Genomic DNA, 15073 nt, shown 5'->3' with positions numbered 1-15073 from the left:
TTCTAGCAAAGAGAAGAAAGAGATAAAGAGAGGGAAGGGGATAAGGAAGGGAAGGAGAATGAGGGAACAAAATAAGAAAGGATTATTATTCAGGGTTGGGATGAGGGCAGTTTCAGTTCAGAAGATGACAAAATTCTAGAGATGAATGGTAATGATGGCTACATAACACTGGGGTGTAGTAAATATTACTGAGCTATACATTTGGGTTAATGCAGTAAATTACATGTTGTGTGTATTTCACCACAGTTCTTTTAAAATGAGGAAAAGGAAGGAGATACAGCCCTGATTCCCAAAAGCTTAGGCACTTGGCTCCAAAATGTAATTTCCTACATTTTAAAAAGTACAGGTTTGATCCCTTTGGAAAAGACAATTAGCATGTACATGACAGAAAGTGTCTTCCAGGCAAAACTTGAGAGATTCTTTTTTTTTTCTTTCTAGTCTCTTCAGTGGATTTTTTTTTTTTTGGGGGGGGGAGGGTCCAGTCGTGGGGCCTGAACTCTGAGCCTGGGCGCTGTCCCTCAGCTCTTCAGCTCAAGGCTAGCACTCTACCTCTTGAGCCACAGCGCCACTTCCAGCTTTTTTTTTTGCTTATGTGGTGCTGAGGAATCAAACCCAGGGCCTCATGCATACAAGGCAAGCACTCTACCACTGAGCCACCTTCCCAGCCCCTTCAGTGGATTATTTGATATGCAACTACACTCTGGTTCAATGTTTACTTGATAAAACTGTCCTATTGCCCTTTTTTTTTTTAAAAAAGGGGGGGAGGAGTGATGTCATAAAATGCAAATTAAACTTTAAAAAATTTAAAAATTTAAATAAAGATAAAAGGAGACATCCATGTGAATTGTATTTGTAATCTGTTTTATTTACTTATTTATTTTTGGCCAGTCCTAGGGCATGAACTCAGGGCCTGAGCACAGTCCCTGAGCTTCTTTTGCTCAAGGCTAGCAGTCTACCATTTGAGCTACAGCACCATTTCCGGCCTTTTCTGTTTGCATGGTACTGAGGAACTGAACCTAGGGCTTCATGCATGCTAGGCAAGCACTCTACCACTAAGCCCCATTCTTAGACCCTTGGAATGTTTTAAATTGCCTATTGTATTAATCCCCTAATGACTCAGCTAAATCATAACATAATTATTCTTACTAAAATTTCATTCCAAGTTGGATACAATGGCATCCAATATGGTTCCAGCTACTCAGTAGGCTTGAGGACCAGAGGATTGTTTGAGCCCACAAATTTCAGTCTAGCATGGGAAACATGGCAACAACCTATTTCTAAATAAGTAAAGTCATCCTAGCTCTATGGGAAGCTGAAATGTGGAAAATCTGTTGAGCTTCCCTCTTAGAAGAATCTATGGGCATGGTAGCCCATACTTGTCATCTCAGCTTCGTTGGAAGACTAAAATAGGCAGATCATAGTCCATGCACAGACACAGGTAAAAGTGATACTCTATCTCAAATACAACCAGTGCAATAAAGGGCTGAAGGAGTGACTACTCAACAATAGAGTGCCTGCCTAGCAAGTATAAGGCCCTGAGGTCACAGCCTATCACACCAAAAATAAATGTTTGTATTCACTCCAAAATATAATATATCAAAATTTAATTTTTACAAATTAGAAAACAGATTCAAGACGGGTACAAGGGCTGGGAAGGTGGTAGAGCGCTTACCTTGCATGCATGAGGCCCTGGGCTCGATTCCTCAGCACCACATAAGCAAAAAGAAAAAAGCTGGAAGTGGCACTGTGGCTCAAGTGGTAGAGCGCTAGCCTTGAGCTGAAGAGCTGAGAGACAGCGCCCAGGCCCAGAGTTCAGGCCCCATGACTGGACCCAAAAAAAAAAAAAAAAAAAAAAAAAGACGGGTACAATTTATTTCAAAATAGTGATAGTAACAAATTCTCCATAAGACCTAGAGCTTGAAAAAGACATCAATGGGCCTGGGAAGGTGGCTCCATGGTAGAGTGCTTGCCTTGCATGCATGAGGCCCTGGGTTCAATTCCTCAGCACCACATAAGCAAAAAGAAAAAAGCCGGAAGTGGCACTGTGGCTCAAGTGGTAGAAGGCTAGCCTTGAGCTGAAGAGCTGAGGAACTGTGCCCTAGGCCCAGAATTCAGGACCCCCCACCGACAGAAAAAAAGAAAAAGAAAAAGAAAACAAAAAAAGAAAAGAAAAGACACCATCAGCAGTCTGTGCTGGTTATCACCAGTGGCTGAGATCTGGAGGATCTGCTCTTTGTGAATGTGCTCTAGTTCAGCAGGCGAGCCCAGCACTTCAGACCCATGAAGGATCAACTCTTGGCTGTATAATCTATAGTTACTACCTACAGTAAAATGCCAGTAGCATGATAAATCCATTCTTTCCAAAACACTATTCCTGTAACAACCAGGAAATGCCAAATGACTAGAGCACAAAAGTTTCCTGTCTCTAAATTACAGACATTTCACTATCATAACCTAGATATACAATGATACATTTTCCCTAAGGTGTCTAGAAACAAATGTCACCAACACAGGTGTAACAAGAGAAAAGCCAGCTAAATCTGACCAACTGACCTAGGTAGGAACTCCCTTGTGCTTTCCACACATTGAATATCTCTAGTTAAGAAGTATAAAAGGCTTATTCAAAGATAAAGCCTCTGCACCAGGTGGCCAGGCTTCACCTTTGGAATTAACTCTAACTCTGGACTGGCAAACTTCTACTTCCTGCCACAACACTGCCGTGTGTGAGGGGGAGGCAACAGCACTTACTCTTCAAATATTCTGTGCATACCTGCTACATACACATCAGGTGCTGTTCTAAGAAATGGGTATAGGTAAGGCTGTCATGGTCTCATTTTCTTGACAGAACATAAAATAAGCAAAAGTGAAATAAAGGAGGAGCTACATGATAAATTATACGGTCTCTAAGCATCCACACATATTCCTAGGGAGGCACAATGACTATGTGCTTCTCTGATCATATAAAATAGTATTTATCAAAATGAACTGCAGGAAATAGAAATAAGGTGTTTTCTTTGTTTAAAAAAAAAAAAAAAGCCAGGCGCTGGTGGCTCACACCTGTAATCCTAGATACTCAGGAGGCTGAGATCTGAGGATCACGGTTCAAAGCCAGCCCGGGCAAGAACGTACGTGAGACTCTTATCTCCAATTAACCACCAGAAAACTGGAAGTGATGCTGTGGCTCAAGTGGTAGGGCATTATCCTTGAGCTGAAGAGCTGAGGGACAGTGCCCAGGCCCAGAGTTCAGTCCCCACGACCAACCAAAGACAAGACTCATTACCTGATTTATGTAATTGTAACCCCTCTGCATACCATCTATATAATAACAATAAAAAAACTTTTAAAAATATTTCTTCATATTATAACTATTTTGACATTTATTCCTATAGCTGACTGCTTGCTGAAGTTGGAATATGTAGTATGTATAAATTCACTTCTTCCCATTAGTATTCAGAAAACTAAAATGAAGAGCAATGTAGCCCTAGAAATATTTCAAAGATAGTGTGTGTGTGTGTGTGTGTGTGTGTGTGTGTGTGCGTGCGTGCGCGTGTGTAGAATAGATATACATGATATTTAGAGATCTCATGGCTTGATGACTTTACACAATTTACAAAGGCCCAAGGTTTAGAATTCTTGGATTTGGTCACATCAGGATTTCCTTCCTTGGTACTACTGGTGTTTGGCCCAGACAATTTTCTGCTGTCAGGATCTGTTCTATAGAGGCCTTGTATCTGGCCTCTCCCCAATGCTTAAGTTAACGCACCCATTGCTGTCCCCTGACACTCAAAAATGCGGTTAGACACAGCCTAATATCTCATCTGTCAACTCCAGTTAAGAACTACTGACAGGTCTTTACAAGCACATTGTTTCATATAGCAAAGAAAAGTTCCAAATGTTAACATGGACAAATGATATTAATATTCCACCTCCACCATTGTGAGCTTCCTGGAGGTTTCCCTAATTTCCTGTTCTGTTCACTCTTCCATGCCTAGGCATTGACAGGCTCTTGTGTACTGAAGGAATTAAGCACCCTTGCAAACTAGTTAGAAAAAAAGTTTATGAAACTAAATCCTAACTGAGACTGGTGGCTCATGCCTATAATCCTAGCTACTCAGGAGGCTGAAATCTGAGGATCAAAGCCAGCCTGGACAGTCCTTGAGACTCTTATCTCCAATGAACCATGGAAAATGAAAAGTAGAGCAGTGATCAAAGTGCTAGCCTTAAGCCAAAGAGCTAGGGATAGCGTCCAGGCCTTGATTTCAAACCACACTGATTTTTTTTTTTTTTTAAAGAGAGATCTTAGAGCTGGGTGCTGGTGGCTCATGCCTAGCTACCCAGAAGGCTGAGAGCTGAGGATCACACTTCAAAGCCAGTCTGGGAGGAAAGCCCATAAGATTATTATCTCCAATCAACTACTTAAAAAAAAAAAAAAAAAGCCAGAAGTAGACCTGTAGGTCAAGTAGTAGAGCACTAATCTTGAACACAAAAGCTTAAGAATAGTACCCTGGGGAAGGTGGCTCAGTGGAAGAGTGCTTGTCCCACATGCATGAGGCCCAGGGTTGGATTCCTCAGCACCACATAAACATAAACAGAAAAAGACAGAAGTGGTGCTGTGGCTCAAGTGGTAGAGTGCTAGCCTTGAGCTAAAGAGCTGAGGGATAGCACACAGGCCTAGAGTTCAAGCCTCATGACCAAAAAAAAAGAATAGTACCCTGAATTCAAGCCCTAAGACAGGCACAAGGGAAAGGAGAAGGGAAAGAAAGAAAAAGAAACTTGGGGCTAAAAGCATGGGTCATATGGTAGAGTGCCTGCCTAGCAAGCCTAAGGCCTTGAGTTCAATCCCCAGTCCTACCAAAAATAACTTAAAAATTAAAAATAAATAAAATGAATGACTTTTAAAAATAAATTAAAATAAAGTTAAGTCCTGCCAGGCATGGTAACACACACCTGTAATCCAACTCAGTACAACAGGAGCTTGAGCAGTCTGGGCTACATAACAAGACTTCATCTTAAAAAAAAAAAAAAAAAAAAGCTTAAGTAATTGGCCCAAATATCAAAAGAAAATGAAATGTCAGGCCATATAATAGAGCAAAGTAATATTTTTAAATCAAAAGAATTTTATTCCTTAATAAATATCAACTAGAACACAGAAATAACAGAAAAAAATAAACGATTATAGTAAAACTACAGAATGTGTAAAAGTAAAAAAATTAACAAAACCCATGTGAAGAAAACTAACATGTAGGGCTGGGAAGATGGCTCAGTGGTAGAGCGCTTGCCTTGCATGCCCGAGGCCCTGAGTTTGATTCCTCAGCACCACATAAGAAAAAAGCCGGAAGTGGCGCTGTGGCTCAAGTGGCAGAGCACTAGCCTTGAGCTGAAGAGCTAAGGGACAGCGCCCAGGCCCAGAGTTCAGGCCCCACGACCGGACCCAAAAAAAAAAAAAAAAAAAAAAAAGAAAAGAAAAGAAAAAAAAACTAACATGTACAAAAGATCCTTACTAATATGTACGAAGAAAATTTAAGGGCTTGGAAGCATGGCTAAAGTGGTATATACATATACATGGATTGCAAATGTAGCTCAATGACAAAGTGGTTGGATCCAGGGGGCCCTGGGTTTGATTTCAAAAGCACAGTGGAAAAACTATGAAACACATAGTTCTGGAGGAGTTCCAGCTGCAGGAGGATCTATATACACATCTGAACAAATGGACCCTAATGGCTTTACCCAAGTCTCAGCAGAAGATATAGTAAACTGCTCTGTCAAGGTATAGGTTGAGGAGTCATAGCCATTCTAATGGTTATTAAAGTATGATGAGTCAGGAAATGGTTATAAGTCCTGAGTATATTTCTCACATCATGAATTTATTTACAACCATTTAAAAATGTTGATAAGCACTAATGAGTTTGCAAAGCAAATCTTGGAGATGGCATTGGTAAGTTCATGTACTATACTGTTGAGAATGAGAAAGAGGCACAACTGAAGATGACTGGCACCAGCAGGGCACATTTCATTATTGTGGACAGACAGTAGGAACTGATAGGGCAAAATGGCCCTTGAGTAGCAATAACTCTGATGTAAGTGGCTACAATGTTCAAGGTTCAAGCCAGCTGGGACTAGTAAGTGAAATAAGCCTGGGAGGAAACACACAGCTTAAACATCAACTAAGAGAAATCTTCAAAGAGTTAACATAGGGCTGAGGTTACAGATCAGTGATAGGAAGCTTGCCTAGCATGTATGAGGCTCTGGAGGCTCTGGGCTCAATCCTCAACAATTAAAAAATAAAAATAAAAAAGTTAAATGGAGCTGAGCACAGTAGGTTAAGCCCATAATCCTAGTTACTTAGGAAGTAAGATCAGAGGATAGCGGTTTGAGCCAGCCAAAAAAGTCTAAAAGAGTCCATCGCAACTAATGGCTGGTCTTGTTGATACACCCCTGTCATCCCAAGCTATGGGAGAAGCACGATGGCTGGAGACACTAGCACATGCCTGTAATCCCAGTCATAGAGGAAAAAGCACAAATAGGAATCACAGTCAAGTCACAGTCAAGATGGAGGAAGATTCATCTGTAAACACTAATGCAAAAACTGGCTGACAGATTGGATGAAAGATAAAGCCCTTAAGGACAATATTGAAAAGGCCATGATTTCACAGCACCTGACAGAGTCTCCCTGTGCTCTTGTGGCCAGCCACTGGATGGTCTGACAACATGGAGAGGATCATGAAGGCACACGCATACCAAACCAGCAAGGACAGCTACACAAATTACTATACCAGTCAGAAAAAAAACATTTGAAATAAACCCCAGCCATCCAATGATCAGAGACATGCTTCGAAGAATTAAGGAAGACAAAGAGGACAAAACAGTTTTGGATCTTGCCATGATTTTGTTTGAAACAGCAACTCTCCAATCAGGGTATCTTCTACCAGACACCAAAGCCTATGGAGATAAGATAGAAAGAATGCTTCACTTCAGTTTAAACATTGACCCTGAAGCAAAGGTGGAAGAAGAGCCAGAAGAAGAACCAGAAAACACAGCAGAAGACGGGGAGCAGGACACCACAGAGCAGGATGAAGAGGAAGAGATGGATGCAGGAACAACGAAGAAGAACAAGAAACAGCAGAGAAATCTACAGCTGAAAAAGATGAATTGTAAATGATATACTCACCATGGACTCTGTGTGGAGAGGGAATGTGAAATGTTTGTCATTTCTTTTGAGAGACTTATTCTGGATCCCTTCCCCCCTGCCGCCCTCGCCCCTGCACTATAAAATGTTGGAAGAAGTGGGTTTTTAGTTGAATTTTTTAAACATTCCTCATGAATGTAAATTTGTACTATTTAACTGACTATTCTTGGTGTAAAATCTTGTCATGTGTATAAAAATTAAAAAGATCCCAAATTAAAAAAAAAAGTGGTTGACAGAACTATTCAAGCAACACAGTGCCTATTTAGCAAGTATGTGGCTCTGAGTTCAAATCCCAGTATCACTCTCTCTCTCTCTCTCTCTCCCTCTCTCTCTCTCTCTCTCTCTCTCTCTCACACACACACACACACACACACACAGAGTTAAACAGAATTACCACATGACCTAATAATCCTTCAATGTATATCAAAAACAAGAACAACAACAAAAAAAAAAAAAGCAGGGATTCAAACTGGAATCTGTAGACCATGTTCATAGAGGCACTATTCATTATTCACAACTCACAAGGGGAAACAACTCAAAATATTCAGTGGCACTGCACACAAATGGAACATTATTTAGCCTACAAAAAGGAAAGATATTATGGGACATGTTGCAACAAAGACACTATGCTGAGCAAATTAAATTACAGCCATGTGCTATATAGCATTCCAATGTTTGGCTGCATCAACTATGGTGATTCTATAAGATAATGAGGGTAAAAAATCCCTATGGTCGAGAATTTTTACTGCTCTTTTACAATATTTAGCCACATAAGTACCACTGTATTAACAACTGCCTATAGCATTCAGAACTCGAACATGTTATAAAGGTTTGTAACCTAGATTTACATGTACGTGTAGGTGACCCCAGTTAGTTTTGTTCACATATACACTATGAAATAGACTAATGATGTATTCCGCAGACTGTCTCTGTCCTTAAGCAAGACATGACTGACTGTGAGTACAAAACTGGCACACCTGAGAAACATACTCACCTTAAGTGGATGAGTGGTTTGAGTTAAGATAGGACCAATTCTGATTTCTGAACCGGAATTCTTTTTTTTTTTTTTTTTGGGGGGGGGTCCAGTCGTGGGCCTGAACTCTGGGCCTGGGTGCTGTCCCTCAGCTCTTCAGCTCAAGGCTAGCGCTCTAACACTTGAGCCACAGCGCCACTTCCGGCTTTTTCTTTTTGCTTATGTGGTGCTGAGGAATCGAACCCAGGGTCTCAGGCATGCAAAGCAAGTGCTCTACCACTGAACCACCTTCCCAGCCCTGAACCGGAATTCTTATAAATTAAAGGTCCTTAAGAATAAGACATCAGAGCTGGCACAACTGCCACAGCTGCCACAGGATGAATAGTAGGTAGGCCCACCCTCAAAGTATTGTCACATAATGATCTGAGCTGCACGCTCCTCCTGCCTGGGTTTAAGAGTGTTGTCCCCAGATGTCGCTGAATCAGCAGATCCTGTTTCTCCACTAAAATGTGGCAGTAAAGCCCTGACAGCAAACTGATAAAACAAATGTGAGGTAGGGCCTAGCCTAGCAAGCACCTGGTATGATATCAGTAAGATCCCTCCCCCAAAAAGTACACAGGAGATCATCATCATCCCAAAAACAAACATATTAGGCTAACCACGAAAGTCTGAAACCATGGTCCAATCTCACATTCTTTCTGCCTTACATACAAAACACAATTTTATGTAAGATCTTAATAAAAACACCAGAGCACCAGTTTAACAAAACTTCACTGGAGCAATCAGGATAAGATCTGAAGAACTTCAAGTCTTTATTTAAAAAAAAACTTCAGTGATTTAAAGGCACCAAGATTTTAAAATAAACCTAACTCACTTGCTGAAGTTTCAAAGGTTATGATGACTCAAGGCACACAAGAGGAAACTCTCAGTTACCAGCTAAAGCCAAGTCCAAGTTTGGCCTGTTCAATGCCCTAAACTAGTTAATATAGTAGGCCAACTTCAAATGGTCAGAAAAATATAGTTATAACTTAAAACAAAAGAGCAAAAAACAGTGCTTATTACTCTAAGAAGTATTCTCTACATCAAGAAGTATTTCACTAAGCAAACGTGACAAGAAATTATACCTTTCTGTAAATTTACGAAACACTAAGAAGACCAGTAAGGTAAGGTTTTTGTAATGTCATACATTACATATAGCCAGCAGCTCAAGTCAATTCCATTGCCAATACAATGATCCCTCATCTATGGCAGGAATGACATTCCAGAGACCCCAGCAAAAGGTGAAAATCCACGAAGTAGCAGCCTTAGATAGTTGTCCCTCACTATATTACAGTTCACTTATTGATATGGGCTGAGATCTGAAAACAGATTAAAAGCCTCAGGCAGATAAAGCCAAGCGACCCATTTCCAAATTACCAGAAAAAAAGCTAGAACTAAAAACTTGGCTCAGGTGGTAGAGCTCCAGCCATAAACAAAGAAAGCTGAGAGAGAGCTCCAGGCTGAGTTCAAGCTCCAGTACCAGGGACCAGGTACCAGATGACAGAGAGAGGGGAGAGGAAAAGAGAGAAAGAGAGAAAGAGAGAGAGAGAGAGAGAGAGACAGAGACAGAGAGACAGAGAGACAGAGAGGGAGAGGAGAGAGGGACAGAGGGACAGAGAGGGAAAGAGAGATTCATGCAAGTTAATGAATATATATTATCAATCAATCATTCCTTTTTTTACTGCCAAAGTAGTATTCAATAGTAAGGATCTATCAAGGAATTCACATTCATTTAGTAAAGGATATTCTAATCATTTCCAATTTGAGGCTATCATGAACAAAGCTGCTATAAATACTAAAGTGCCAAGTTTTATAAGAACAAAGTTTTCATTAGGAAAACACCTAAGAGTGAGATTTGCTAGACTATATAAGAAACTGCCAAACTGATTCCAGAGTGATGGCACCATTCTGCATTTCCAACAGAACTGTGCAAGATTTCCAGCAGCTCAGCATTGCTTCTAGCACTTGCTATGCTCAGTCTTCTTTTATTTTACTCCTTCTAGTAGATATGCATAAAAACCAAAATTCATTATGGTTTTAAATTTTTAACCATTTTAAACACTGGCTTTAAAAAAACAGTAATCCAGGAGGAGGACACAGAACTAGAGGGAATCAGGAAAAAACATAAAACAGCGAGACCCATCAGTTGCACTGGACATTGATCAAAATGAACTAAGCAACTCAATAGCAGTGATAGGAGGGAGGGAACAAGTGGGAAAAAGGGAACATCTGATGCTATGCAAAACAAAAGAAATGTACATATCACCCTATGTGGAAGAAATAACTGTATTGCAAAGCTCATAGAACTCATAAATGTTATAGACCATGATATAGAAAATTTGCCCCATGAAAGTTAGAATATGTATGTGACTTTAAGTAAGCATCACTATCCCACAATACTATGCAATTTGGGAAATTATGTAATCACTTAATCACAATAAAAAAATTGGGAAAAAAATTTTAAAAATAAAAAAAAAGTAAGGAGGGCATTGTGGCTCAAGCGTGTAATCTTAGCTACTTAGGAGGTAGAGATCAGGGGATCGTGGTTTAGGGCCACCCCAGAGGACAAAAAAAGACTCCACCCCAACCAATGGCTGGACGCTACTGTCATCTCAAGCTATGGGAGAAATACAATGACAGTACATAGGGATGCATCAGTCATCCCAATAACTCTTGGAAACACAAATAAGAGCATTATAAGAGCGCTGGAAGAGTGGCTCAAATGGTAGAATGCTTGCCTAGCAACTGGGGGACCCCCCCAAGTTCAACCCCAAGTACTATCATTAAAAAAATAAGTATACTCCTTTAAACAGAGACCACTTAAATAAGGTTTTCCTGACTTAAAATCATCCTTATAGAAACAATATACATACTGAAAAAAATTCCAAACATATGGAAACAAAGCACTCTTTTCTTTCTTTCTTTTTTTGGTCAGTCATGGGGCCTGAACTCTGGGCTTGGGCGCTGTCCCTCAACTCTTCAGCTCTAGGCTATCTACCACTTGAGCCACAGCACCACTTCTGGCTTTTTTCTGCTTATGTGGTACTGAGGAATCGAACCCAGGGCCTCAGGACTCTTTTCTTAACTTCTTTTTTCTTTTGCTGATGATTCTGTATTCTTTATCTTATATACAGTATATTCACATGCATATCTGTAGGAGGATGAGAAAAGAGTGAAAAGTGCAGCAGTGGTGCACAATGGACACTGATGAAAGTGATCTATATAACTCGTGGGTAGAGATGGGAGGGAGGGAATGGGAGAGAATGAGGGAACAAGACACTGTACAAAAGGAAATGTGCCTATTGCATGACAAATGTAAATGTAACCTCTCTGCATATCACATCTATAATAACAATAAATTTTTAAAAATCATCCTTATAGAATAAACAATATACTACCCATAACAATATAGACACATAGGGTTGTTTTTCTAAAATAGTCTCAGAATGTCTGCTTTTTATAGCATTTTAAAACTTCTCCTGTCACTTCTTGCTATTAAGGTACTTCTGCTTCTCTGGCAGACTTTCCTCTTAACTCTCTTCTCAAGCTGAGTGGAGAAAAACAACCAAGCTTGATAGAATTACATCTTAAAAAAAAAAAAAAAAAAGAGGGTAGTCTGAGAGTGAGAGAGCATAAAGGTTCTTCAGTAAGGAAAGAGAAAGCTATTTTTTCCTGTCATTTTCCCAGAACTTCCTGATTTCTCTCTGGGTTGCTGAAAATTTTCTACCAGCTAAATTTCTTGGGCATATTAGAAGTTGAGGTGGTCGGGCTGGGAAGGTGGCTCAGTGGTAGAGCGCTTGCCTTGCATGCATGAGGCCCTGGGTTCGATTTCCCAGCACCACATAAGCAAAAAGGAAAAAGGCCGGAAGTGGCGCTGTGGCTCAAGTGGTAGAGTGCTAGCCTTGAGCTGAAGAGCTGAGGGACAGCACCCAGGCCCAGAGTTAAGGCCCATGACCGGACCCCCCCAAAAATAAACAAAAAACAGAAGTTGAGATGGTCAGATAAGGAACCACCAGGTAACAGTCATTACAATATTAATCTGTGCAATTCACACTTTATAATCTCACATCAGGAATTACGCATTTGCATAAAGCAAAATATATACAAAGTTATCCTGTATCCAGAAATCTAGATGGAATAAATCATCTTGAGTGAGGCATAAATCTACTTTCCAAATATTTGGGCCTTACCAAATACACATAGGCCCAAATATTCTGTTTCCAATTTAAAAAGCATTTAACAGTTCTTCCAAAAGATGCTGCAACCATATACATATACTGAATGGAATGTGAAGTAGTAGTATTCCCTTTAAAGTCATTTGACTTAAGATACTGCCTGTGCTGTTAGCAAGAGCAAGGGAGAAAAGCAGCTCATCTCGCCTCAACAAACCAAAACTAAAGGGAGATTTTTGGGACCGCTCTGCATCACAACAGAAAAATGGTATCATTTTCCCTTTCCCAGAGCCCGCGGCTACTGAGAAAACGTGAGGCACGGGCCTCTCACCCGAACTTCTCGAGGAATGGCACGCGGCCGGTCTGCCTGCCAGGCTCACGGGCCAATCACCACTCCTCCGGCCGCCTCCGCCCTCAGACTTAAATATCGGTCTGCCAATTGCAACAGGATGCTGGGTGGGACTTCCGCTATCATTTTAGGCTTAACTACCACCATCTCGTCACGGGCTGTGGGGCGATCAGGAAGAGAATTTTTTTTAAACTTTGGACGCAAGCTAGGTTCCAAGAGAAATAAAAGAACAAGCCAGAGTGACACGTGCTAGAAAAGCAGAAAACAGCCTCCACCCACCCATCCACCCCCCCCCAAAAAAAAACCGCTTTAAAGAAAACGAAAACGCAAGCAAAGTCCGGGATCGTTTATGTTCATCTTTCCAGTCAACTGCAAGGTCCTGAAGTTCTCACTCTGGCCCAATTCTGGCCTCAGAGGCTTCTGCCAAGGGGACAGCAGAAGGCTGACAATGTAGAGTTCTCACTGCCCACCCACCGCTGAAGGTCACTGAACACACAGAGCCAGAAACAGATCCTGCAAGTTCATACCTGTACCCCTAATTTTGAACTACTTCGTTGCCTCAGACCTAACAAACTGCGCTTCCAGAACGGACAGCATCCTGTTCCCTCAAGTTTTATAATACCTTGAAAGGCTCTTAACACCAAAAGTTCCTTTTCAAAAGCACTGGTGCAGGGCACCGCGTTCTGAATTACAGGCCCATGCACAAGGCTACGGAGGCAGCAACGCTATGTCCAACCGTCTCTTCTCATGGTCCTGGCGACCCTCCACTATTCCTGTTTACCCCCACAGCCTTCCACCCTAAGCTTGTTGCTGGGAAATAACGTTTTAAATTCGGGGAGCAGGGGGAAGGGAAGGAGGGAGTATACTGTTCAAGTCGAAAGCGAGTGGGTAACCTGCCAGCCTCCCAAAGGGGGAAAAAAAAAAAAACCACGAAGGAGATTGGACAAGATGATGGCACTGCCAAGCCGAATTCTGCTGCGGGGCTCTCCACCACCCCTCGAGTGTGCTCACTCGCCTGCGCGGCCGGAGGAAGCGGACCAGGAGGGACCACGGTAGGCGGACTTCAACGGTGCGCGGCCTCAACAGCCGGGCATCATCCATCTTGCGCCGTCGAGCCGGCATCAGACCCGCTCTCCAGAGAACCCACGCGCCACAGCCTGGAGACACGCTGCACCCCCAGAAAAGCAACCCGGGAAGGCGGTGCGGCCTGACCCTCGGCCCTAACAGAAGCAAGAACCATCCCCCTCCAGGCCCAGCCTTCGTCCCCTCCCGGCTGCCATGAACCTTGGCCCAACCCTGCCTGACCCTGGCCCTGGCCCAAGAAACCCCCAAGTCCAACCTTGACCCCAATCACTCTAGGGGCCCCCAAGCCCGGCCCTGAATTCCCCCCCCCCTCCCGTTCCCCCGAGCACACCTTGACGTGGAAGCGGATGAGCGCCAGGCGGATACAGTGGGCCATGCAGACCGGCGGCAGGAACCAGACCTTGGGCGGCGGCGTGCCCTTGTTCTGGACATGGCTGACGATCTGCTGCGCCGTCTGGCGCTCGTTGCCCTGCCGCTTGACCCACTCGTGCAGCCGGGCCTTCTCGAGCGCTCCGTTGAAGAAGACGAAGAGCTCGATGTTGCCGCCGAAGCAGGCCTTGGCCAGCGCCGCCAGGTAGCCGAGCATGTGGTTCCATTGGCCGCCGCTGACCCAGTCGGTGTAGAAGCCGCCGTAGAGGCGGTGCAGGCAGTTGTCGGCGTCCACCAGCAAGCGCAGCGGGGTCTGCGGGGGCCGCTGCCGCCCGCCGCCCACCAGGCTGCCCCGGGCCAGCTTCTGCAGCTCCACCGGCACCACGGCGCTCGGGCAGTGCTTCTCGATGTAGTCCTGGAAGCCCTGCACGCCCATGGCGGCGGCGGCGGCGGCAGCGGTGGCGGCGGGGCGAGCGCGGGCGGGCGGCGGGGCCGGGGGCGGCGGGGCGGGGGGCGGCGGGGCCGTGGCGCGGCCGGCGGGCGGGGGCGGCCTCTAGGTCGGACTGGGGCGGGCCCGGGGCTCGCTCACGGCCGCCGCGGCCGCCATGTGCCGTCGCCTCCCGGGGCCATGTCTGGGGAGGGACCTGCGCCGCCGCCGCGCTGCGAGGCCGAGGCTGGGCCGGGCGGGGCGGCGCTGACGTAAGGCCCGCCCGCGCGGACGCCGGCGGGACGGAAGAGGCGGTGCCGGGACGCGGCTGGGCTCCCGGGAGGTGGCAGCGGCTGTCGAGAGGGCGGAGGAGGGGCCGGAGAAGCCGGCCTCGAGTCTCGGGCCCTCAGGGCGCCGCGGCCGGGCGGGCTGGAGGAGGCGCCTGGGCCTGCTCAGGCCGCGCCCCGAGGCCAGA

General features: G+C 44.1%; 1 protein-coding gene across 2 annotated transcripts in view; it reads right to left on the bottom strand.

Moving 5' to 3' along the window:
• Fam120a (family with sequence similarity 120 member A) overlaps window positions 1–14846 on the bottom strand; it is a 111959-nt gene extending 97113 nt beyond the window's left edge. The window contains exon 1 of one of the 2 annotated variants that reach the window (XM_070033309.1): window positions 14134–14846. In XM_070033309.1, the coding sequence (XP_069889410.1) occupies window positions 14134–14607 (474 nt within the window). In that variant the 5' untranslated portion in view covers window positions 14608–14846. The remainder of the gene's footprint in view (window positions 1–14133) is intronic. The other variant, XM_070033310.1, reaches the window with a different exon arrangement.
• Between the last annotated feature and the right edge of the window lie 227 nt (window positions 14847–15073).

This window comes from Dipodomys merriami, unplaced genomic scaffold, assembly GCF_024711535.1.
Source record: "Dipodomys merriami isolate MVZ:Mamm:240054 unplaced genomic scaffold, mDipMer1.0.p SCAF_22, whole genome shotgun sequence".
In the NCBI taxonomy this organism is placed as follows: domain Eukaryota; kingdom Metazoa; phylum Chordata; class Mammalia; order Rodentia; family Heteromyidae; genus Dipodomys; species Dipodomys merriami.
The sequence above is the reverse complement of the archived record's forward strand: the minus strand, read 5'-3'. Positions and strand labels throughout refer to the sequence as shown.